General features: G+C 38.3%; 1 protein-coding gene across 10 annotated transcripts in view; it reads right to left on the bottom strand.

The window, feature by feature from the left end:
* The window catches only part of SCAPER (S-phase cyclin A associated protein in the ER), a 161,002-nt gene that overhangs the window by 18,119 nt on the left and 116,694 nt on the right, over positions 1–26,189 (bottom strand). For 9 of the 10 annotated variants that reach the window (XM_054836962.1, XM_054836964.1, XM_054836959.1 and 6 more), the window contains 4 exons: positions 21,425–21,654; positions 17,427–17,582; positions 7,153–7,390; positions 3,886–4,035 (listed from right to left, as the gene is read on the bottom strand). In XM_054836962.1, coding sequence (XP_054692937.1) covers positions 3,886–4,035; positions 7,153–7,390; positions 17,427–17,582; positions 21,425–21,654 — 774 coding nt within the window. Of the gene's footprint in view, positions 1–2,376; positions 2,594–3,885; positions 4,036–7,152; positions 7,391–17,426; positions 17,583–21,424; positions 21,655–26,189 lie in introns of those variants that run through there. The other variant, XM_054836965.1, reaches the window with a different exon arrangement.

The following is a 26,189-nucleotide window of genomic DNA, read 5'->3' as shown; positions in this document are numbered from 1 at the left end:
TACATGGCCACATTCAATTATCCAATATAATATGCAAATGAACTGAGTTGACAGCACATGCTAATTATATTCATTATCATAATTAAATCAAACAATGAAAGGGAATAAAAATGTAATGAATTAGAAGAATATTTTTAATTAACAAGCACATTTTAATTAGAAACTGTAATCCCACGGTCTGATATAGAATGATTGGCTTATTCGAAGATTGGACATTATTTTTATTATGCAGTTTAGTTTCACATGTCTATCCCTAGTATCATGGGACCTGTTTTCCTACGCTAATAGATTAAATGGTGGCCAAAAAAAGAGAATCAGTTTCCTCGATCATACTTCATGCAAAGCAGATGCCTAATAAAGCCGAGCTCAGCTACAACATGATTACAGAATCCTGTCTCGTGAAACAAAGGCTGTCTAACTCTATAGTAAACAAAAGTTCACGTGCCGATACAAAACAGACAGTGCAGTTTAGGCCTGACTAATGATGTTAAAGCATTTGAAATATTAAAGAAACACTCCTTGCTTTTTGAAATTTTCAGTTTCATAACTGATTTATTTCTTCAGTGACAGCAGCTGCCCTGAAAAAGCTTTATGAATGTTAAAACAAAATACGAAAAAAGGAAAGGAATATTACTAATATATTATATGTGGGCAGAGTCAGCAAAATCATAGTCTTTTTAAAATAAACAGAGCAAGCACTATCAAAACACTTAGGAATGCGTTCCTTAGGAGTCCACTGTCCTCATCGCTCCTCGACAGAATCACTTGGGCCTGGACCAAAAGCCAACCGTGGCGAGAACGCTAACTGGGACCCCAGCCACTGTCTGCGTGTGAGCAGGACCCACCACGGGGCCCTCCTCGTATTCGGGGCTCCTGGAAACTGCAGTGAAATATGAATCTCAAAGATATACAAGAGAAAAGAACTTTCCTTTTTCATTTGCCACTCGACTAAAAGCAGAGCGTTACAGATAGTGTAATAAAACCAGACAAACCTATATGACATTAAATGACTGGCATATGATGCTCTTGGAAGATTTTCTTCTACAAATGTGAAATATTTAGGAAATTGCCCTTTTTTTATTTTGACTGCACGGTGGCAATAATTCACTTACTTAAATCATAGTACTACTACAGAAGGTCAATGGTGAGGTTGACAGGCTGTAAAATTTCCTTTTTAGAAATCTATCTATTCTCCAAACTGGGAAACTGCAATTTTTTTTTTAAATAATTCATGCCATTTTTTCTTTATTCCAGTACACTGTTTTGGATATTTATCTGATCATGTGGGTAGACAAAGGAATCAGAAAAGGCACACCAAAAACTCCAAGTAACTATTCGTTCTTTTTTCTGAGAGTTGAAAGGAATGAAAATATATAAAGGTTTATAATAAGGAATACAAAGTTAGAGAGGAAAAGACTTATTTAAACTACAAACATTTCAAAACAAATGTACATTTGACTGCAAGAGTAATGCAAATCTGCTTTGAAATACGTCAGTTATTGACTCTTTTAAAGTTTGTTCAAATACTAAATAAATTTCCGCAGGCTCTGTGGAAATATGTTTTCATAGCCCAAGCCTGGTATATCTATTTTTATTATGCTGTTCTTTCCAGGAGTTCAAGCCTACTATTTGAAAGCTTTCACTATGAGACCAGTTTTTTATTTTTAGTAGGACTCTGCAGATGATCAACAAGGAAAGAAAAAAATTGGAAGCTCGTAACATAGTAAAAAATTAAGCTATAACTGAATGAAGAGAAAGCACTTCCCTTTTCATGAAAGGCATCATATCTTCATTGGAAGTCACAACACTAACAGCAACTGAAAATAACAACTGTAAGCAAATCTCACTGCCTGCCTAGTATCAAAAGGAAAAATACTTTCTTTTACTAAAAAAAAACCCCAAACCCAACCTTCCCTGCATTTTGCAAGGACCTGAGTAAGCAACACTTCTGTTTTTCAAAATGTTTTTTTAAACAAAGAAAACACAAACCAAACCAAGATGCTGGTTCCTCAGTTAAAAGCTTATCAAATAGGATTATCAGAAATTAAATAAAAAGTTATGCCCGTCATGACACCTCTTGAGATAGTACCACCAAAGCAAACCACCATAAAAGACTGCTGTTAGTGTACGAAAAGTACTAAAATACCACTGTTGTTTTACCAAAGACCTAAACTTCTCTCTCAGAGCTGCAGCAGCTACCTTTTCCTCTTGAAAATTAAATCGTTCTGGGGGTAGATTAGTGATGGCAGATGCCCTCAACCCCAAGTGCACATGCTGAAGACTCCAAGACACTGCAGAACCACCAGCCGGGAAGCATGCCCACAGACCAACGCATTATGCACGTACTTAGTCTCTCGGCTGCCTGCCGGCAGCCCCCGTAGCCAGCTGCCGCCATGGCACGGTGCCTGCTCACCACGGTCGGACCTTCGCCCCAGGGCATGAGCACTAAACAGCGACAGGCACTACGGACTAACTGACAGCGCTGGTAGGAAATCCCTCTTCTGCGCTATTTCTGGCACGTTTATAGTTGGAAGTCCTCTGTGCAATGAATCACATCTGTTTATACTTGTGTGCCAGAAAAGACATTTTTAAACTGCAGAGAAAAGACAACATTGTTTGCTGGCACTTCTGGATGCCCGCACAGCCCGTTGTGTAGCAGTGGGAATCAGAAAATGGCAGCAATATCACATGGATTTTCAAAACAATCGTATTAAAAAGTGTTGCCCACAGTCAGCCCCAGACCCTGAGTGGGATTTGATTGCACAGGGTAGGAAGGCTGCAGGATCCTCCCTCCGACTGTGGCCAAAGCCACAGAAACATTACCATGTAATTACATTATATAATTATTATAATATTTCTGACAGCATTGTCAGCTTTAAGATATTATAATGTTCCAATTATAGTCAACAACTTTAAGAACGTTATTGGACAGCTTTTCTCTAAACCCTTGCTGACAAGCTGTAACGCTTCTTTCTTCTGCTCTTCAGCTTAACTGAGGGCACCAAGCTCCTCATCCCAAACCCCTACCCCAAAAGCTGAACACAGCCAGGAACCAGGTGTTACAAGTATGGAGAGAGCACGAAAGATGTAAATTTACAAAATATAGTGTTCAACTGACTCATACCAAAGATGTAGGCACCATAACACAGTTTCTACACATCCAGAGTCAGGTTCGCATCCTCAACAATAAAGAGCCAGTGCGAACTTCTGCCCTGCCCAGTTTACTCTGAGATGCTACATATAAGCTGAGGAAACTCAGGGATTTTTAAGACTAAAATATTTGAAATAGTTTTGAAGTGCTGTGTCTGGGCTGTTTTATAAACTAGTATGAGAGGTCAGAGTCCACTGACAAAAAGTGGACAACAATCAAGGAAGCTATAGGGGAATTTCCACTGTTTGTTCAACAGAGTATTTGGTTTACTACCAAAAAGACGCAAGGAAAAGAATGGCTTAAACGAGCGCTCTGGCTACCCGGGAGGTGGCTACATTGGCATCTGAGGACACGTCTTCACGGCAGACGAGCTCACTTGGCTTTAGAAGGGTTTACGTGGGTACCAGAGTCGTCTGATCAAACCGACACGAAGTTAACTTGGAATTAAAAATATCAGTTGCTAAATATATCTTGGCAGCAAGAAAGGCTAGTTGAAATCAAAGCAACGTCAGCATGATTGTCTGCACAAGAACATGGAGTTTGCTTATGGCTACATAATATTAATGTTTTTGTGTTAAGATGCAACTTCAGTTTCTCTTTTGCAAACACATATACTTGTGCTCATAAGAATTCCAAGTGCTTCAAAAACAACGTTGAGAGGATTAGTTTTCTTGAGGGATCCATGACTAAATGTGCACTTGATAACTTCTGATCCCATTTTCCATTTGCCTTACCTGATTATCTGTGTTGTTTACAGTAAAATAGCCCACACAAATAATGACTTCGTGTAGCAATCCTTCACAGGTATGCTGGGAACAGTACCACAGCAGAGAGCTGATAATATGCCGGAATGCAAGGGATAGTCCTTCAGCACCCACAATAGACTGAAAAAAAAGTCAAGAAACAGAAATTACAGTCTGGCAGTATGCTAAAGAAATTGTGTGAATTTCATATACATTGATTGCACCTTTTTTTTTTTTTTTTTTTTTTTTGCAAAGTATTGACTATGTTCTTTGTTGTGGTGACTTTGGAGGAAGACAGAATCAGCTCTTTTCTTTCAGTAACTTATCCTGTACAACTGGACATAACATTAGAAGCCACAAAAAATAAGAATAAATTCAAATTTTAAAGGGACACGGGAAAAATTGGATTCTGCTTAGTTGACATTCAGTGTAGCATAAGGTTGACCATTGCATTTGACATACATTACATGTTCCAGGAAAATTTAATGCTAATAATATTTCTTAGTAATAAGCAAAAGAAACCAAACCATCTTCATTTCTGCAAAAGAGCAAAACACATTTTCTCATTAATAACTTGCACACTAAATGGAATACAAAGATTAATAACAAATAATGACTTTTCAAACATTAAAAAAAAGTTAGAAACATCCAAAAGGAGAGAACACTCAGCTGCAAAGCTTCTTGGGATGCTTTTTAAAAGTAGGCAAATTGCTGTAACGTGGAGATTCAGAATTAGATTTTATCTGCGCAGCCTACAGCCTCTATTTAATAAACATGTCAAACAGACAGAACGACACAAGGTCAAAGGGGAAAACTAAAGCACCAGGAATGAGCATGACAGTCTACTAACTCTAATGAAACAGCAATGCAGGCCTGTGAGAAAATCTCTTTCATTTGAGAGTTTTCTTGATTTTATACCTTGTAGCCTGCGTTAAGTACATATACATAAATCCCAGTCTGTAGTATAGTTTAGTTTTAGCATACTCCGCATCTACCCAGCAAAAGTGGAATCCTTGACAATTAAACCAGACTCAGCTGTGGTTCCATCTTGAGCCACGAGCGTTCTGGTAAGTTAGTTTATTTTCAAAATTTAACGTACAATACAGCCACCATTTACTGCTTTACATCATGTAAATGTCATGGGTTTAGGTCCACCCTTATTTAATTAGTGCTGTCCACGCATGCTGTGACCTAGCACTCTGGGTTTAACCTTTCCTGATAACAACAGGTCAAAGGGCACCTGAGTTTGTGTATAAAAGTTAAACTAATTTTTCAAGGAAACTATGCTTCCTTTTTAGCCAGAATTAATATCAGCTCAGGATCCTGCGTTGTTTCTCACTACCATCTTTCAATTGTTTAGACTGTCAAATTAAATGAAATATATACCCACGAGCCATCTGTGCTAATACAAACTCTAGAATACCAGACCTCTTCTGTTAATCAAAAAACCCTATTCTATAGTCCTACTATTACGTGACAAAACTATTCCTAAGAGATAATAATCAGACAGTACATAAAATACTTTTCCCCTCTGCTGTCTGCTAGCCTGCTACAGTACACAAGGTCAGAATGGACAGCAAACTGCCTCAGGTGTACGAGGATTTTTTAACATTACAGAAACAAATCACATTAATGCACTGAAAGGGAGAGCTGTGCGTCTGTCCCTCACAAACAACATTATGCCTACAATTCAGTAAGACGGCTAAGCGGATACTTCCTGAACGGAGCCCTGCATGGAAGAACTGAATGAAATATTTCACACTGGTTTGTTTTCCACCCCCCTTTATGCAGTAATTACTATCTTGCACAATTTTACGTGGAACGAACTAATGCAGACCAGAGGATTCGGGAATTAATGCTGACAGCCTGTTACAAATGCTCAGATACAAGGGTAGTTGGTAGAGTGATAAATACAGACAGCGTTAAATAGAAACTTGTATTTTAAAAATTAATACTGGTTTCTTAAGATACCGGGGAGCAGCTCTTCAGCCCGTAAGATTTGCTATAGCTCCCCTATAAGCTGTAACTGTCCCAGTTCAAGTCTTACTCTCTGGCATATACCTGTAGTATCTACAGCAACAAATAAACACCCAGTCTCAATCCATTACCTAGTGAACAAGCTATAGAAGACAACTAACTTTGATACACTTTGATTTACAGAAAGAAATGGGAGTTAATGGTGCACGTAAGAGTTGTTTCACATGAAACTCCACTAAATGTACTGTTTCTGTGGCCCAGAAAAAAACCACCACTCTGACTGGACTGGATTCTGCAACTGCATCTATACAGATGAGTGTTGCTACATGCAAATTGCTTATTGCTGTTATCAGCGATACTAAATGTACTAAACAAAGTCAAGAAAAATGAATGGAAGGAGACATACTAAATTCTTTACTCATGCAAAGCTCTTGCTGAGTTTAATGCATTTCAGATGGAGCGTGTGGTACAACTTATATACAAATTATGTATTAAATGAGACAGAAACCCATGCTGATGAATTGTGGAAGATTGACGCTGCTAAACGTGTTTTGCAAAGCAATCCTTTTGGTCAGGTGTCTTATGTTAACAACGCAACGGCTTTCCCAATTTATCTGAGAAATATACTAGTATTTGTATTTTCTTTGTATGGCAAAATGATTCATTTACACTAGAAATCTGTTCACAGAAGGTGGCAAGAAAAGACTTACCTTCCCAAGATTCAATGTGATCTTTTTTGAGGTTTTTGGTGACTAAAAATTATGAAAAGTTAAATTTCCAATTTTTGGTCAGTAAAATTTTACTTGCATAAAAAAAATTTGCTATCAAGTGATTTTCAGCTTCAGTTCTACAATTTTAATGCAAGTGGCCACTGAAAGCACTGGAAAAACGTAAATTGTGGTTATAATATAAGCAAGTCTCTTCACATCAGAAAAACTGTTATTTCATGCTTTTGACCAAGATTTTTTTTACATTTTTGGGGCTTATTAAATATAACGTGTACTATGCTGAAAGTGAGGTTCTTTGAATAGAAGTAGTAATGGATGGGATTCAGCCTTTTGCATAGTCCAAATTTTCACTTTTTGCCTAAATTCATTTGCTATAGCTATAACAGCAGAAATAAAAATAATTTACAATTTTAAGCATGAAAAAAAAAAACCCTAAACATTTAATCGTGAAAGTTCCTTCAATAACTAAGATCTTAAAGACAAAACTTAGTCCAAAAGTATATGCAATAAGTAACATTTTCATACTAAGCAAAAGTTTTGAAACATCTGTTACCTGAAAGGCAGGCAGATCAAGAATAGCAAAACTATTGAAGAAACGTAAACTGTGAATGGCAACCTGGACTGTGTTCGCTGCATAGCTGTCTTTAGGACTTGCTGTGTTTGGATCCGAAATTGTCCCGTGGAAAAGAACACAGTACAGCATATGCAAGACTCCAACCAGATCCGTAGACTGAAGAGCTGCTGTTAGTCCTGTGGGGTCCTGACGTGTGTTGTCAAATATGTTCCAAGATCTGTCAAAGAAACATTAAGCCGTCTGAGGAAGAGACCAGCACGCAGTGAGAACGCTTGCCCAGGATGCAGTACTTCTAATAAGCCAAACCTTAGAAAACCAGTGAACTGCTAAAAAGGAAAAAGCCTGATGCCTAACGTGTCAAGAAACCACGACATTTCCAGAAAATGCTTTCAATAATCCGCGCAGCATCTCACGCTCTCTTTAATTGCCGTGCAGCTGTATCTTTAAATATCTCTCTCCACATACTGGTGTCTTTGCTCCCCAAATGGGTTCACAATACCAGCGCGAGGCCATGCCGAAACTCAGCAGCTTTAAAGCTGGAAGCCTGGGGGCACTTTAGGGGCTCCAAGCAAGCTCTGTCTCAGGTCAGTAGCCTACACCCATCTTTCTTTCTTGCAATAGCAGCCAGCAGAGGTGGGAGAACTCCCTGGAGCCTCTCGCTGCCTCAGTGACGGGCTGCAGGCACTGGAACAAACTGCCTACCTAAGTAGCAAAATAAGTTACTAGGACCAGATGATCTTAATCAAATAGTTCTGCAGGAATTTAAGAATGAAGTGGTTGAGCAGTTAACAAAACACACTACTATTTATTTCAGTCAGATGTTATTATGGGAGACTGTACGGTAGCAAAGCACAAAGAAGTATGAAATGATCGAGACAAACCAGCATAGCTTGTGCAAATGGAAACTAGGGTTCTTCAGTATCCTTTGGGTATGCATGTAAAATAATGGAGAAGGCTTTTGGCTACCTAGGATATCAGGACAGAGGGCTAAATAACTCGGGATGCCCTTTCCCTTCTCACATTCAAACTTTCAGAATCCCTCCACGATTTGTAAGGTTTCTGTTTTTTCACATTATTGATCACCCAGAAGACGATGCAGGACAGTCACTACTAAGGAAGACTAAGATTGTTTAACCTCCAGAGCAGTGACAATGTGTAGGAGGCAGGCAAATAAAAAGTAAAGCACAGAAAATAATTCAACGAGTTTTATATACTCTGATTTCTAATTCAAACCCATCACATAAATCACCTGAACTTCATTATGGAATACATTTTTTAGTCTATACTGGCAATCAAAGGAAACACAAAAATATTAAGATACAGTAAACAGTAACACTGAAAAATACGGTACATGAAAAGCTGGTCTTTGCCTCACCTACTATGTTTCCATCTTACAAAAAACAAGTGTCAATATCAAAAGAGACTACAGAGATTAAGGTTATATATATATATTTTTTTTTAAAATAAATGAAGGAAAATACAACAGGTGATAGGAGAAGATGTTATAAAAGGACAAATTAGATGAAGGTATCCTTTCCTTCTATAACAACTAAAAGCAAAGGGAACGGGAAAGCAGTGGAAACAAGAACCACTTTCTAAACCAATCTGTAAATGAAGACCTCAGCTGAATACAGAAACGACTGGACACTCAGAGGGCCCAGAATATTCCTGTTGATCAGAACCAGCAAGGAGCTTTTCCTTGGCTAGAACGGCTCTAAATGATCTTTTCAGCGCTGCATCAGAAGCACCCCATGCCCCTCTGTTACACACGTTGCTCTGCTCCAGTGAAGTTTCCAACGCAGACCCTGGGTAGGCTGACTAATCCTGCTTTTTGCGGTACAGACCCTTGTCTTCAATGGAGCAACTAAACCACACAATCGGCAACTCCCAGGTTTCAGCCATCGTTGTCTTGTTCTGTCATTCGCACATTTTCTAGTGAAGCAAAAAAGCAGGTAAGAAAGCACCACCTCACCCGACCCAAGGTCTATCAATAAGAATTTCTATTTGTAACAGCACACCATTGCTTCCTTGGGCCAAAGAGAAAGACAGAGAAACAGGCAGAGCAGGATAACGAACCTGCATTCTCCACGTCCTAAAGAACGCCCCCACAAACCCCACGAGCTCCCGTTGTGTGCCCCTGACACTTTGCACAGCTCCTGCGAGGAGGCTGCCATGCTGCAGGTGCAGGAGGGGAGATTTAGGAGGCTTAGGAAGGTTATTTTCACGCTCAGGCTAGGAAGGATCTCTGCACAGCCTTTGAGAGGTCTTCTTGCAGCCCTGAGCCCAGGTGAATAGGATAGGACACTATTTGGGTTGTACACAGCTTACTCTACTCGCACCCTTCCGCTTCCATCACCGTTCGCTCGCACCTTTAGGTTTAGAAAGCAGTTGCTCAGATGACTCACTTCTGGTTTTTATCAGCTAGATCACACGTGTAAGGAATGATCTTATCCGAAATTAGCATTTATAGGCACCATTTCTTTCCAAGTTATTTCTATTTACAGACTGTGAACATTCAATGCTACTGAAAAAGCTTTTAAGTACAGCATCCTCTGCTGCTACCTCAAGGATTAATGTCCCGGTCCTATTTCAGCGATACCTATGCTGTACAAAAAACCCACAGGAGACTGTATAATTACTTCACAAATCTTTGAAAGATGCAATCAGATCTTTAGGTAAGCCACAGTGAGAACGAAAGCAGCGTAGCTGTGCCTATTTTCTAGTACCTGTGGTGTTACCAAGTGACTTCATGACCATCAGTCACCACTGCACCTGCACTACAACTCTGCAAGTTAGCAGCAGAGACTCAGCTGGAGACAAATGTGTCTGAGTTTACTGCACAGGTTCCAAAACGGGGGGTGTGTTTAATACTGTGATAGCCAGCTGGACTCCTAGCAATCCTTAGAGAAACTGGCCACAAAACCAGCTGCGACGGCCCTTCAGAAGGCCAGCAGTGTAGGATTCTCTCAAAATACATGTAATAACATTCGAAAGATAAGCTGAAGTAAATTTAAAAAGATTATTTAAATTATGATTTGATGCCACTTACCTGCTGCAAAAGAAGAACCACAAACATTAAGCCAGTGGTTTGTAACACTCATAACGACCCTAACATTTACTCTGTAATGAATAAAAAAAAGTGGAAAAAATACTAGAGCTCTAAGTGTGTTTGGGTGGGGCTATGCTGCCCAACAATTTATGGCATTACTTTCCTTACGCCTGGAATCCACGCTCAAAATCTTCATTTTTGAAGCTCTGTGGTCTTTAAGTGAGTGCGTTTGAATGGAGTCAGCAGAGACACTTCCTGAACCATCAGCCTGGCCTGCCAGCTGTGCCTTTACGCACATCCCTGCTGCAGACTTTCGAGTCGTGCTGGCACGTGAACCTGGCTGCAAGCGAGGAAGGAACCTGGATGGCTGCAGAAGGAGGGCGAGCTAACACAGCTCTGCAACCACTGCCGTGCAACTTGGGTTTCTGCGTCCGTGGACTCCTTAGTTTCTGATGGCCAATTATTTATTTTGCAGTCTGCAGTAGCCAAAATGTGCTAACCGTCACTTAACTACACTCAAGTAACTAGAATGTTTATTTCCACAGTATCACATGAGAGCACAGCTCCTTCTGCCAACTAACGTCTCTTAATTTCAATCATAGCTTTTCAACAGTACAAAGCAGAAAAAAAAGCCACTCATGGTCAAATGATAACCCCAAATTAATTACTATATATGATACCTCAGAGAATTTTTGGTGACTATATGAGATGAGAAGATTGACCAATTTTACCAAAGGTTAAAGTTAGCTTGCTCTCAACTCTCACTCCATCATTATTTTTAAACAATTCCATATGAAAAAGCTTACATTGCTGGATAAAATCCTTTTACCATTTTGTGCTGCTCTGGAACAGTGAATGAATCAAAATATACATAAAAAAGTCAATTGTAAAATAACTCCAAATGCAAGCATTATTTTTTTTCAGAGAAAAGACCAGGACTTTTAAAGTTATACCACAGGACAAAGCTGTTAAAAAAAAAAAAAATCTGTCTGCTAGGTTTGGTGGATTGAAGGAACTGTTAGAAACGTTTATTTTTGATGTTGCCTGTATTACAGTTCACGTGTATATGAACAAGCCACTGGCTCCTGTTGGTTTTAACTGTCAGTTATAATCACTTTAAGCCTAAATGTTTACAATAAAAAGGTAAAAGATGTTATTCATACTGGTTGTGGGCTTTAAAGTAGAAAAAAATGTATATGAAACGTTGGAAAATAAAGCACGAACCTTAGTGTATGCTGCTTTGAGTGATTTTGGTCAAGTCTGTACGACAATGGATTTCATACATTTAGCAGATTTTCAGTCCACCTCAAAGGTAAGCCCAGTGAAAATTCAGTGCTGTCAGCACACAGACTGAAGTAAAAACCCATAAAAATCAGAAAAACCAGAAGCTGATGACGTCGTACAAGAAACCTAGGTTTTACGTAACTAATGTTAAAAGAAGGGATTCCTAAAGATGCACCTCCTTGTAATTGTCCTATTTAAAGCAGCTTACTTTCCAACTGTGTCTGTAACAGCTGCCAAAGTAAAACAGGCAGTATGGACAAAACTCCTTCAATTAATCACTGAAGGGAAGCAAGACTTACAGGATTTTTTATATTAGCTTATATAGCTAGGAAAACAGGTTTTCAAACTTTACCAAGTCTCTATATTTAACAGAGAAAAACAGGCAAATATTTATATAATGGTCAAACAACCTGCGGGATCTTAAAAAGAAAAGTTTAATAAATGCAGGGAATTTTCATTATGGGCTGCCGTTATGATTTTCAGCTTCTGCCATCAAGGAGTCTCAGGAATTGGTACAGAGTTTATGACTTACAAAAAAGGTTTAAGAATTTAAAAATACGGATATATCCATCCCAGGAAAGGAAGATACTAAACAGCGGTACTTCATTGCTTAAAATACACCACTATTTATTAAAAACAGGAATTCAATACAGCTTGATGAGAAACAGCATACTCTGCAGAACAAGTATAAAACTACAATTTCTCCAAGCTTCAATACGAGCAAACTGTTTATATGTGAAAATCTATTGTTTTAAAAACTGACTGAGCTAACAAGCAGACAAGCGTCTCTACGGGTATACATTATAATGTTTGTATATTTGAAATATATACTCGATTAAAAACATGGAGCCAAATGGAAACATGAATTTTCAAAAGGCTTAGAATATAATCTGTTTGGTTTTTTAATTATTATTAGGATTTAAAAACTATCATCTGTACTTTTGCTTCTAAATTATTTTATTTAGAAAGAGATGTCAAAATAAAGAGAGAAAATAATAATAAAAGAAGCATAAAGAAGTATTTAGCACCTGTCAGACCTTGTTATAATTCACACTGTCAAGCTAGGAATCACAGTACTGTGTAAAAGCGATGACTTGAAACTTTTTAGTACTTTCAAGAACGAGTTTTAGTTAGTTTACAGTCTCCTTGCTGGCTCTGCTGTCCGTTGGAAGTGGTGAGAAGCACAACGAGCGCTCAGGCAGACTTGCATCTGATTTGCCATCCAGCAGCCAAAACAGACATTATCTTAATTACTGTAATAAAACCGAAACCAGACCAGCCTACTTCCTTGCATATCTGTGACATGACAGTCACTATTTTCCTGGATCAAACCCTATATATCTGCAGCTTTCTGCCACTGCAGCTTGTAATCCACAGCTTCATTAGCTGTTGACACAGATTTATATGTATTCCACTACTGTTTTAAGATAACATATAACAATTTAGCTACTGTACTGCTATGACATTCTATTTTCCTAGATTGAGGGAGCTTGCAGACGTTTCTTACATCAAGAAAACAGGGAAATTTTGAAAAAGCTTATGTCTCAAGAAGCTACATGATTTGAGGGACTATTATTTGCAATATTCTCCTTATGCACAACTCACTTCCCTCCTTGTGTCTGTGTTATCGCTAGTCCACTGTACTGTTCTTCCTTGGCGATTAACGCTTACACTGCACTGCTGCTGCTCTTTTCATCCTGCATTAACTCCATGATTTAATTTCTTCATTCATAGTTCCCACAGAATTACTAGATTTGTCTTCCGGGAGTTCCAGTAATTTTAACTTGCATTTTAACCTCACGCTTACCAGCGTAGTGCATCACGTACTGCAGCGGTGGGATACGCTTTGGCAGAAGCATCAGCACGTACTACTAATGGGCAAAAGTAATAAAAGGCATTAACAATTCTCCTCCATAGAATAACAACTAAGCTTCTTGGACAGAACTCTCAGTTCCAGAGACTTATAGGGGAAAAAAGGGATATAGATTTGATGAACATCAGGTAGTACAGGAGAAGACAGGAACAAAAGCAAGATCCTTGCTATGCTGATGAAGGATTTGCCATACATTTTCTTGGTCTTCACTCCTGCTTTTAGGGCAGGGTGAGCTGGGGCAGCATGGCCATATTTTTAGTAACGCTCCTTGCATTCCATGCCTGTTCATTGTTTTCTGTCTTGTGTTTACAAGCCAAGCATGCTCCCTATGTGTATTCAGGACTCAAGGGCCCAAAATAGGCCTTGTATCTCTCGCAGTTACAGTAATAAACACTGGAAAACAAGGCTGTCGTCCTGAACATCGCTACTGGACATCTGAATTGAACACAAATTGCAATAACAGTGGTTTATATATATTATATATTATTCTGTATAAAGTCTATTTAATATTTTGCTTTATTTCAAGTTAATAATACTGGCTCTGTGTTCAATTCTGGCTACTGTTACCCTTACTGGTCAGCAAAAAAACAGCTGAGCATTACCATGACCACAATTTTCAAGCCCAAGTATCAAATGTCAGGTTCAGCTTTTGCTCAGCAAACAGAGATAGCTCGACATTCAGATGTGCTGCATTTTATGAATTCTCACTACAACAATATGGGACAATATCCTATTTTCACCTCTCGTACACTTTTTTTTTAACTCATTCAGGAGAAAGGAGCTCTCACCTCCATTGCTGTCAATGGATGGCACACAGCAAAAGACAAATGGGACTTCCAGCTGGAGCTCTCAAGTCACCCTCACTGATTTTCACTGTATAACAGATGAGGGTATAAAAATTACCAAAACAACGTTCACTTGGGGTTACAAGTTATTAATGTTTTCAACAAATGATTTTTATACATATTACAGTGTTTGGAAAATGTGCTATTACATCCACAGCAAAACTTCAATTAAAAGAATCAATCTAGCATTTATTAGCCAGTACCAAAAATGATCATTTGAGAAGTAAGATCAATATCAAAGTTAAATCTTTTTAAAGACCTTGACCATTAATGAAAAGAAAATCCCTCTCTTATAATAAGATATGCTTATAACGTATGTTCAGAATGGATTCCCTCATTTCAATAACTTTTTATGATGTTAAAATTGAGAATCCTCCAATTTATGTTCCTACATTAGCAAGACTTTCCTTTATTGTGTCTAACTCCATGATTTTGGACTTCTTTTTCCAAGTCTACCATGGGAATAAAAAAAAGTATCTTAGTTTATGTCTTAAAATTTTATCATCTACATTATATCAACCACAGACCTCATTTAATACTTAATGCTGAGATACACATATGATACAATTTGAGGCTATCCTCTAATAATCATTATTATTGTGACATCTTGCCTGATGTAGAGGTAACGTGCAGGGAGGTACTTGACTGAGATGTCTTCCCTGTCTATAAATTGTTTTCCATGAAATACCTGTCCAAATAAGCACGGGGTATTAATTCAGAGCTGGGTTTAGAAACGTTCCGCTAAATCTGGGGAGTTTTATGAAGTGTTCTTGGGAGGAAGACAGGAAAATCTGGATTGACAGCTCTTCCTACACTGGAGCTCCACAAATGGCCTAACGTACTTTGTGCCCACAGGACAGGATCTCGTCATTTTTTAAAACATGAGTTAGAGTATTTAACTTCTGGCCCTCTGGCGGACTACAGTTGCAGTCAAGTTCATAACAGTCTAGTGGTGTCTGAAAGCAAAGGAGGAGGAGCATCACGCAGCGCTTGGCCACTTCTAGCTCATAAAGGATCTCACTGTTGCGGGCACTGTGGATGGTTTGAGAGCCCTGCGGTGGTCCCGGTGTGTTAGCCCCCCGGCATCTGCTGGCCTGTCAGCTTCCCGCTATGCCACTCAGTGGCACAGAGTATACAGAACACTGTATAAAAATACTCAAATGCATTTAACATGGAAAGACAACTTTTTATATGATAAATAACAGCCTGAAATAGTTCTATCAGAAAAAAATAAATTAATGTTGTGCCCCTGACGATCACCATCGAGGAGTATAAAGAAATTTCCAACTGGAAACATCCTATATAGGGGGATACATCAACAGAACAAGTCAAAATTGCTCTTGCAACAATAGTGAAAAGCCTAATACTATTTTGGCAAAACTTCTTTTCACGCTACAGCGTCAGAGCACTGGTAGTACTTACTAGACTTTTTTCCTCTCAGTAACCCCTTCAAAAGTATTGTGATTAGTTACTCTGACGTACAGAGGAGTACAATATGGCACGTCTGTTTGGTGCTCAAGCATGTATTAACCAAGTTGGAGAATGAGAAATGCCGGATTCTGACTGAATAGGCTGCACTGGCTCGTACTACTATTTACCCCGAATGAAAGAGGCATCTGTATTTCTCACAACGCGAGGCCGCCTTTTGTGCTGCAGATCATGTATCAAATGACATGTATTACCGCATTGTGACATATTTAAGAATTCAATAAATTTGAGCTCTGTTTCTGCCACCTTAATCTGTGTTTGGCAATACCTTTTTCCATTTAAATCACCTCGAATACTAAGGACTTCTGTACCATGACAGAATTACACTCTGCATTCTCCTCTTAAATGAGAGTGGGCTCAGGTGATGAAAGACATTTAATTTAAACTGCCCTTCTAATCAGTTACACCAAAGCTTTTGATCTAAAAGTGAAAGACTACAGTTTCAAAATCTCGAAGTTCATTCCTCTCGTTTCTTTTCATGCTCAAATGAACAATCCAACCTGGAAATCAAGAACAATCAGCACCTTTGGAAAAAATCAAAAGCTTTGCTGTTATAGGCAGGTAGCAAGATCAGATACTTCTTGGTGTAACTGTGAAGAAAAACACTCCACCCCCCAAAATTACTCTTTTGCCGCAAAGCACAGAAGTTCTTCAAAGTAGTACTTGCACAGTGCTGTATTCTTTTGGGGCGCAAAGATCTCTCACTTGGGTAGAGCATGCGCCTGCTTCAGAAATCACAAATATTATATTACTTGCTCTTGTAGCTAGAACTATTATTCCACTAAGAGAAGGGCGATTTTTATATATTATTTTTTTAGTATGCATTTGACTTTTGGCAGTGCTCTCCTGGAACATAAAATGCCAAGTTGGCAGCTTTCAGACAGGGAAATTTCAGTAAGTTGGGATGGTCTCTTCAGGCTCATATTTCTTGCAGTTCTTTTTCCATGTGCCTGTGACCCTGAGTTACCAGCAACAGCTCTTACCTACAGCTTTGTTTCTTATTTTATGTTTTATTAACTCCAGTTTTTCAACCCTACCATCATTTTACGTTTCAGGAATTCACTGTAAAGCTCTGTCAGCCTTGTCTTTTCCTGAAATGCGTGACATTCTCATGGTGGTAGGTTCTAGTATGTGCACCCAAAGCTCTGAATTTTTGACTCTCATAGTGTCAGGCTGTCCTGCGCTGTGGACTACAGAAGTCCAGATGTGCTGGCAGACACATTCCTCGTGCTCACTCCCCACAACCCTGGTTAGGTTACGATAACGAACATTTTGCATTAGAAAATTCCCTGACAATTCCCTTACTGACAGTGGTATTTTAAAGAATTAGGCTGCTCTAGAGACAAATCAATTAAGAGTTGATTTCAGCTGATAATAAAATACCTCTTGAAGTCCTTAGGACTAGACACTTAAAATCAGGAGTGATAAAACCCTCTCTGTGATGATGAGTAAAGGAGATAAAGTTTGCAATTCTGATAAATGACTTACAAGAATCAAGACTCAGTGCAGGTAACTAATTACAGTTCAATGGTGAAAGGGTGAGCAGCGTGAATTTCCTGCACTGTTTCTTTACCCGTTATTACTGCGTGACTAAGAACAGTTCTGTTTAACAGCCTCGTTGGAACGCTTGCTTCCATGAACATGGTGTTGGCACAGGGTTACAACAGCTGCTGCCTGAAGAATATATTAGAGATGACAGACCAAGAGCACCTACCTTCCATTGACAGCAAAACACAGTTGACATATTCCATGCAACACTGCTGTGGCGTTTTGCAGAAAAGTTGCTATTTTGGGATTCTCATCAACAGGGCCTTGAACGGAGAGGAAACAGCAACACAGCTTGTCTATCAATCCTATGTTCACCACGTAACTAGAAAAAGGGGGAAAATTGTATTAAAAAAATAGTCCCATGCCAGTTTTGGAAACTTTGCAAAGGAAGCAATTTCTGGTTCTCTACTACCAAACCATAGAAAATGTAGACTGTGATTACTTAAAAACTCTTTCTGAAGGGTTCAATAAAACAATTCAAATTACAATAACTTCAGATCTGGCTCTCTGTAACTATCAGTAGTTTTTGTTAAGAGATCTGTCTGGTGTAGGATAATTTGTATTATACTGTACAAGAAAGATGAGTGTAAATGTTTATTTTACCATACTCCTAGAAGGACAATGGAATTTTGCCATAGTTAAATGATTTATAACAATCTTGATAGCTCTGCAGCAGCACAATTTCTTTTTAGCATGAAGAGATAAACTTTGTAGAACACACTAATTCAAGAAGACAATGATGTTACCCAGATAACGTTTTATTGCAATACGTATATCATAACAACTACTGCCCCAGTTGTTGGGTTTTTTTTCCTTTTTAAAATACATGCGGCAGTTAAGAGACTAACAGAACATGCAGGTAACAACCTTCCACCGTCAGTATATATGTCCTGGTTCTGGCTAGGATAGAGTTAATTTTCATGAGTCTATCCTAGCCAGAACCAGGACACTATAGAAGGATCAGGATCAGAAAGCCACCTCAGGAGCTCAACCAAAACTCAGTGCAGAAAAAAGCATGCTAGTGACTCGCCTTTTTTTAAACCGAAAACTCGACTTTCTTATTATCAGAGTAGATCAGATCATTGCTGATCATCAGATCACTACTCCTGAAGTTTCTTCTTTGAATTTCTAATAGCTTGGAAACCTATGCCTAAAAATTTGCTGTTTGTCCCTCTACAAGGACCTGTCTGTCCATACCAGGTTCTCTCATACTGTGATCGTTATCAACTCCACATAAACTGTGCACACAGATAAATTTTTTATAGTAATTTTTACCACAAACATTCAGCTTCTCAGAATTTTCTCCATCTCAACTGTTCATTCTTGCTGACTTATGTGAGATCAACTTCCTTTGTGGAGACAAATACCCTGCTGCAATCACCTCCTCCTCTTTCCCTCTAATTTTCTTTGTACTTTCCTCCACTCTTGTCAAGTGGGAGAAAAGTCAGAAGAACTGCCATTATATCCTGTGCCTCCACCTCACTTAACAGACATGGGGAACCAATTGCTTTCAGACACCACCAACTCATTCACTGTTTTTGCACTGATAGTCTACACTAAACCATTCTGTTATTAATATTACTCCATCCTACCAGCTGTTCTGTCCACTTGTTTGTTGAGTCCTTTTATTTGAGATTACCTCTGAGAGCGTAGGCTCCTTGAGATGGGAACGCCACTGGCTGCATGTTTCCATCATGTCAAGACAACCCAGACTTGACTGAGTATGCAACATTATTAAATAATATTGATTCTAGTAAATAAATAATACTGATTAGATAACACTTGTCACAGGAGCTGTACAAGTATTTACTAAAAATAACTATCCCCTCACATGTCTTACAGTCTGATTTTGAAAAAAAACAGGGAATTTTAAGATTAGGGAAGAAAACCTCTCCACTTTTCAGTGTTGTTGCTCAAAGACTAATCTCTCTTCAGGGCTAGAAGCTAGACCTTCTGCCAAAGTTTACCCTGCTGACACAAAGCTTTTGGATGCAATGAAGGTAATTAAGAATAAAAATACACTGGATATACAGCAAGAAGTCTAACTACAGTAGAAAAGATTTTTAAAGCTGCTGAAGTATAACAGCTAAACACACTTGAAGATGCACAGAGGTTATTAATTGCACACTCGTTGCTCAGGTAAGTTTGTCTGTTCTATTTAGCAACATGAAAGGTTGCCAGCATTAGGTTTCTTGCAGATTTTGATCTAAGCAATCCACCTGATCATACAGGTGATAAGCAAACTCTCCTGTGTTAGCAGAATAATTCCAGGAACAGACCTGGGTGTTAGATACATCGCAGTCACAGAGAAATGCTGAGTGCTAGAAACCTCTCTGTGAAATAGGAGGGGAAGAACTCAGTAAAATACAGCTAATACCGATAGATGATTATTCACAAAAAGGCCCAATATTCTCTTCCTTTTTCCCTAGGAACATCTCTGCAATCTGACTGACACCTGCAAAACGTGTTCATTGTCCACCTTCCTTTACACCCACACCTGAATACAAAGCAGCTGCTCTTTTGGCAGAGAAGAAATGGATGAGAGTTTTCAGTCTACTGGGACTATTCTTTAATGGCAGCTGGAGACAATGAGAAGCTTCATGAAGCACTCCCTTCCTTGAAGGATTGAGTGTACGGACAAGTGGAATGTCAAAGATGTCTAATCTATTGCCTCCATCTCTCAGTCTTTTTACCTAAGGTAGCATAGTTCCAATAATTTGGCTACCCTTTTGATACCCAGACAGTGTGTAGATAATTGTTGCTTAGGCAGCAGGTCTAGTTGTCCCAAATAGAAAAAAAAAAGTCACTTTTATTTTGACTTTCCTCTTTCTTCCCCCATCTTCCTAAAACTCTCATTTAATCAACTCCACAAGGACATACGATACAATGACCTGGAGGTGAAAAATTCTCATTAATAATAGAATTTGTCTGGTTTTGACTAGTTTAAAATGCCCTCTCTCTTTTTTTTTCCTAATTGCGCTATTACCTTGTCATCGTGCCTTTCATTCCCCATTTATAACCAGATCCCCTAAAGTGCCTCAGGTGAGGGACCTAGTTGGATTCTCATGTATCTTCTTATCTTAAGGGTATGCCTGTGCTTGGCCCAGTCAGTGTCAGATGTCTGTTCAGCACAAATATCAATAAGCAGACCTCCCACCCTCCCATTCATAAATGGGGAGAATACAACATCCTGAAATTTCACACTCTTTCAAAACCTGTTTGGGGAGAAGGCGAGTTACATGAGAACAATAAAGTTTTAGAGGTCACTGGTATCTATGACAACTATTTGTTTTGCTTTCCTCCTCCAGCTGTCTTTTCTGTATCCGTCAGCATCATACCAGACTTTGAAAAGTCTGAAGATGCTCACTGTGACACATTTTCAGTAGCATATAATCAGAATTTAATTTCTTCAGAGGGCTGAAGATGTCTTGATGACTACTTATATAATTTACTAGTGAAACTGTACACTTTTAGCAAGTCTAATATATTGTTGGATATATATTAGTTTTATATCTATATAAATATATTAGATATATATTAATTACATTTATATTAATATATTCAAGTGTTTTTACCAAAGAATTAGAATGTTTCAAGTAAAAATGAGCAAACCAGTGTATTCTCTTTTACTCTACTATTACAATTCACTCAGTTATTTTGATCGAAATTTTGCTCAAGAAATATACTTGGAAAAGAAAATTGCTGTTAAAACACAGCCACATTATAAAAATTGAAATCAAATTATAGGAATTATTGGGTAATTTTTATAATAGAAAGTATATATTTTACAGCAAGCTTATCTGAATGCATGTATGATATGCAGGACCACACAGGGCATGGGCATACACAGCTGGCATAGAGAACTGAGAGAAAATAATGAAAAAATGGAAGCCTACTCCTAGGTAATTAGGAGAAGAAACTGACGGAAAGGACACAAAAAACCAAGTTCGAAATTAAAAGACTCTTGGTTTTCTGTATTTCTGTGTCTGCAGTTTTCTGAAGAACATTTTTGTTTGAGAATATAACATTTCAGTAGTCGTCTTGACTACACACACAAACTACTCTAAGTTAAGAGTTGAAGCAGTTTATTCCTTTCTGAAATCATTGCTGTTTTCTTTCTCTGTAGTAAAGAAGGTTTAGAGAAGTTTAAGTATTTTTTTTAACCTGATCAAGTCTTGGACTCTGCTGTTGAAGGCTTCCACTTGTGAGGATTTACTTTTTACTTCCTGTAGTATCTTCAGTGCAGTGGAGTGGCTGTTTCCATCTGGGAAGCTGGAGATTAGACATCTGAAAATCACAGCAGTTATCCTCAGAAGTCCTGTTGTTAAACCTTCAAATACCTGCTTATTTGCACTTCTGCCTGAAGTAGCATTATGATCATCTGGAACACTAACCTGAGTAAAGAGAAAAAAAGGAAAAACAACCATAATTCAGTAAAAAGAATCAAAGTTTGTAGAGAAACACTTAGAAGGTTGCATATAAGTACCCCCAAAATAATAATAAAGTAATATATTCTAGCATCGCTGATGGACGTTAAAGTATTTAGATACAAGAAAAGGCCTATACTCCTTACGCAGATAATCCAAGTTGAAACAGAATAAATCAAGTCACAGCAGAGTTTAATGTATGAGAACTAAAGGAAGCCTTACAGCAGCAGAGTATTGCATTAGTATGATTGTGGTGCTCTTATGCACACACTGGATTTCTGATGAGTCACTAGCAAAATAAAATATTCTTTTTTTTTTTAAACTTAACTGCAAATAAACAAACTACTGAGATGGTTTGTTTTGACTACTACATCGTGTTACCATGAAGACGTATTATACGCCTTCACAAAGCGTTCGGGAATACCGAGGAAAGATAGCTATTTTCTGTGGAAGGAAGAGTATTTACTGTTGTACAGTAATCCCCTACTTGACTTTGGAAAAACACAACGTACCATCGAGAAGGCTACTCAACAACAAACACCACTGCACAAGTATTCTGAAAGGCAAAAGTTCTTGTGACACAGCAGGTACGATTGTGGCTCTTCACAGACAAAGACAATACACTTTGCAGGCCATAGGAATGATCTTTGCAAGGAGATCTAATCTTTGACGACTTTCTCCTTCATAGCAAAAAACCAAACAAACAATTACAAAAATATTATCCTGAAGTAAGCGTCCTCCCAAAGTATTTTAGGTGGAATTTTAATGTTAGAAAAATTTCAGAATTTTTAACCGAAAAGAAGCGAGGTTGATGGTGATAAAACTCAAACCATAACTAAGAAAAAAAATAATGGTATCTGGAACAGATACGGGGGAATGCATGGCTGTGTTAAGCCAGCGATGAATCGAGACAGACAAATTATGGTGCTTCCCCTTCACAGCTGACAAAGCCTGCGAGAGAATTCTCTTTTCCTAGTTAAGTGTCTGAACTTCTCAGTCGAGCAGTTTACTACTAAAGCTAACCCAAAGTAGCTAAGTATTTCAAAGTCCTAAGTACTCCTCAAAGGCAAGACGACCCTTAAGGCAAGAATCCAAACCTTTCTTCGATCCACATTTCTCTTACCCATCTTTTTTTCAAAAAGAGAGAGAACTGCTAGATCTTCCAAAGTCTACAAAACCAAAGAGTGTCCTGACTTCTTAAAAAATGAAAGGTGTTGAAGTATAAATTTCTGCCAGGAAGGAAGGGAGGGGAGGAGATAAAAAAACCCTATCCTGACCAAATCTGATGAGAAGAATCCTGGGGAAAAAAAAAAAAAAAAAATTAAAAAGCTTAAGGAACTATCTGAGAAGACAGAAACAACTGCACAAATTCTAGGGCACAACCTGACATACTGGTCATAAAGGATGACATGAATAATATAGTTCTAAAAGAAGCAAGGGGAAATGCTTTCCATACAAATCTCAAATTGGGCATGGACCAAGTCTGAGCACTTTAATGGAAACCTTCATGCTGTAACTGCTCAGGACAGAGGGAAAAACGTGTCATGTGAATAAGGCCTGAACATCTCAATATAAAACATCACCTAATGACCATTGCACTTGTCCATCAGATGTCATTGCTGGTGAATCATGTCAGTTGTCTCTGAACAGACCTCAGAAGACCAGAATCCCCTTTTTGCTAAATTATTAAACGAGAGCCCTCTCCTAAAAACGGCAGTAAAGCTCAGATGCACATCACGTAAATCTGAAGGCAAATCTACATGCAGGATACGGATCTGGAAGGAAATCCTCATGGAGAGTATAAATTTTTTATTTTATTTTTTCATTTCTGCAGTCCAAGACAATTTAAAGCAGCTGAAATTCTGCCCTATTACGATCACACAGTAAGTGAAGCGTGTGGAAGTCCTGCAGTTTTACTGGCAGAGTAACAGCAGCAACGATGCCTCAATCAAGACACGGGGCTCCCAGGTACATTCATCACTGAGCTTAACGCTGCTGGACTCCACGTACCAACAGACCTCTGTGGAGGCACTTTTATGAGACAGCTTGAGGCTTTCAACACCGTAATTAGCGATCAATATTGGCTGAAATGTTAGTTTCAGCTCAGGTTAAAGTCGTTTACACTTGGTATATGCAAGTGAGGCCACAGAAAATCGTTCCTCCCTGTATAGGTATCAGGAGGGATTTGGTAACACTTGGTGACAAAGAACAACATGCGCATTTCTTTATTATTCATTAGCTCTGAGCCTTGTGTTGGTACTTAAAACGCATTGTAATAGTCTGTTTCTGGTGATGAGCCAAGTGAGCAAGTGAGAAGTCTTTAGCTGCTTGTTCAAGTTCAATAGGAAAAATAATATTATGTTGCTCCAGTAACTTCTGTTGACTAAAATAATTCATGCCTAATGATTCTAATTGCCTACCGAAACAGATGGATTAAGCTTTGCAATGTATAAATCAATTTAAATGTGGCAACTTTGTACTAGGAACACTGAGTTTTAGAAATTGTTAACAAATGCTATTCACTGCTTTTCCCCAAAGATAAAAAAATAATATAAAACTTATTTCTTAAAAGATTTAATAATATCTCGCAGTAGAGCCTTCCATTTGCTGTAATGAACAGTACAATAAACAGATAATTTGGTCTATTTTTGTCTTCTAGTTAAATGTACATGAGAAATATATTTTCTGAGTATTTAGCCCTTAGCTACACAAGTTAATGCTTTAACATAAAACTGTTCTTCCTAATCTGTAAAATAAATAGATCTGGCACTCTTAATACAATCATTTATTGCAGACCTGATTTTTCACATTTGATTTTTGGGGAAAGTGTGTGTGTGTGTATTAATATAAAGTGGGAACAAATGTGGGTTTTATACTGTGTATGTCAAAGAAGAGATAGAAGGAAATGCTGTTTTACAGAAAATGAGTGAATTTGAACTGAATTCCTACCTTTAATATTTTCCCTTTATATGAACTCAAACGAGTGACGAAAGATCAGCTCTTTTACCAAAGAAGTAATTAATGGGATAGTGTGAAAATGTGTGGAGATTTATGTTCAAAATTAATTGGGGTGCTTGCAAAAGTGATGTATTACTTCGCTTGTTGATTATTATATCAAGCAAAGGGGTAGGAAATCTTAAGATTTAATAGTGTAATTATGAAAGCTTTCAAGCTCTCGTTTCTTTGTGTTGATTACACAATGAGTTAATGATATTCAGAGAAACTGAACATGGGCTTTGGATCAGTAAATGTTAAAACATTCCACATTCTTAATTCTGAGGTTTAATAGGTTTAACAGTTTGACACAAATCTACAGGTATGATGACACACAAACTGACTTGTCAAGTAACTGGCATAAAACATTTTTAATTTACAGAGGAAAAATCAGGAAAAATTTCACTATTGTTCAATTTGACACATCCAACATCTCAACGCTGTTTTAGCGTTTATGATGACTGCCTATGCTGGGCTTAATCAAGACTCCTACTTTCTTTAAACCAGTTCTTGAAGCAGAACGCTCCGATGACCAGATTCTCAGCTCTGGTACAGTCCCCATTCAGCAGAGAATTCCCCTTGGGTAGGGATTCCCTTGCTTCTGCAGAGCTGCCGTAAGCTCTTCAGCTCTGTCCAGCATCTAGGACTTAATCCTGCAAGATGCTGAACAATATGGCCCAAATCCAGTAAAGCACTTAGGCACACATTTAATATAGCTGAAAATGTTACTCCATTCTGACTCATGTCACCAAAAGTACCTCTGCATATGAGAGCACTTTTTTTTTTTGGTGTGCTAACAACAAAATAAAAAATACAGTTTCCAGTTAGCAACATAGAGCTCTGTCACTGAAAACTCATTTATGTTTTCATTTGTCTTGGAAAAAGCATAAACCTTCACAGCCATGAAGAATTTTAAATACAGAGCTGCTAAACCCAAAGAGAAAGTCTTCAAACCTTTAGAATCACCCAATTTCTGTTCATTTGCTCACTTATGTTGTATTCTTCTCCCATTAACAGTGTGTTTTTGTGCTTTTTACATGTGTAAGTCATTGGGCTTGCCTCAAAACCACTCTGGAAAACGTGTATTTTCAAAACAGTATCTATAGGATATCAGACTTTCTATGTAGTAAATGGTGAACAAAGACATGGAAATCGCTCAGGAAGTCTATGGGCTTAAGATGGTGCGGATGACGTTCCACTTTTTAAATGCCCTACCCCTAAATACTTTAATATGTCATTATTTCTCCTACTCCAGCCCTATCTTCAAGATTTACTACAGGATTAACACACTGGCAAATAAACAAAATGCAATTTTTTGGTCTTTTAGAAGTCACAGTACTAAAAAGACAAAGACGTGAAGTTTTTGTGCTTTTTCACACTGCCAACACCGACCGAATCGCATTAGAAATGCACAGAGCTGACGTCTAGCTGAGGTACTTTTTTGCCAACCTTGATACTCTTAGGTGCTGGTCCTCAGGTCTCCAACTAGAACAGAAACCAGAGGGGGA

Source organism: Grus americana, chromosome 10 (assembly GCF_028858705.1).
Source record: "Grus americana isolate bGruAme1 chromosome 10, bGruAme1.mat, whole genome shotgun sequence".
Classification (NCBI taxonomy): Eukaryota; Metazoa; Chordata; class Aves; order Gruiformes; family Gruidae; genus Grus; species Grus americana.
Note: the sequence above shows the minus strand (reverse complement) of the source record. Positions and strands in the feature narration are given on the sequence as shown.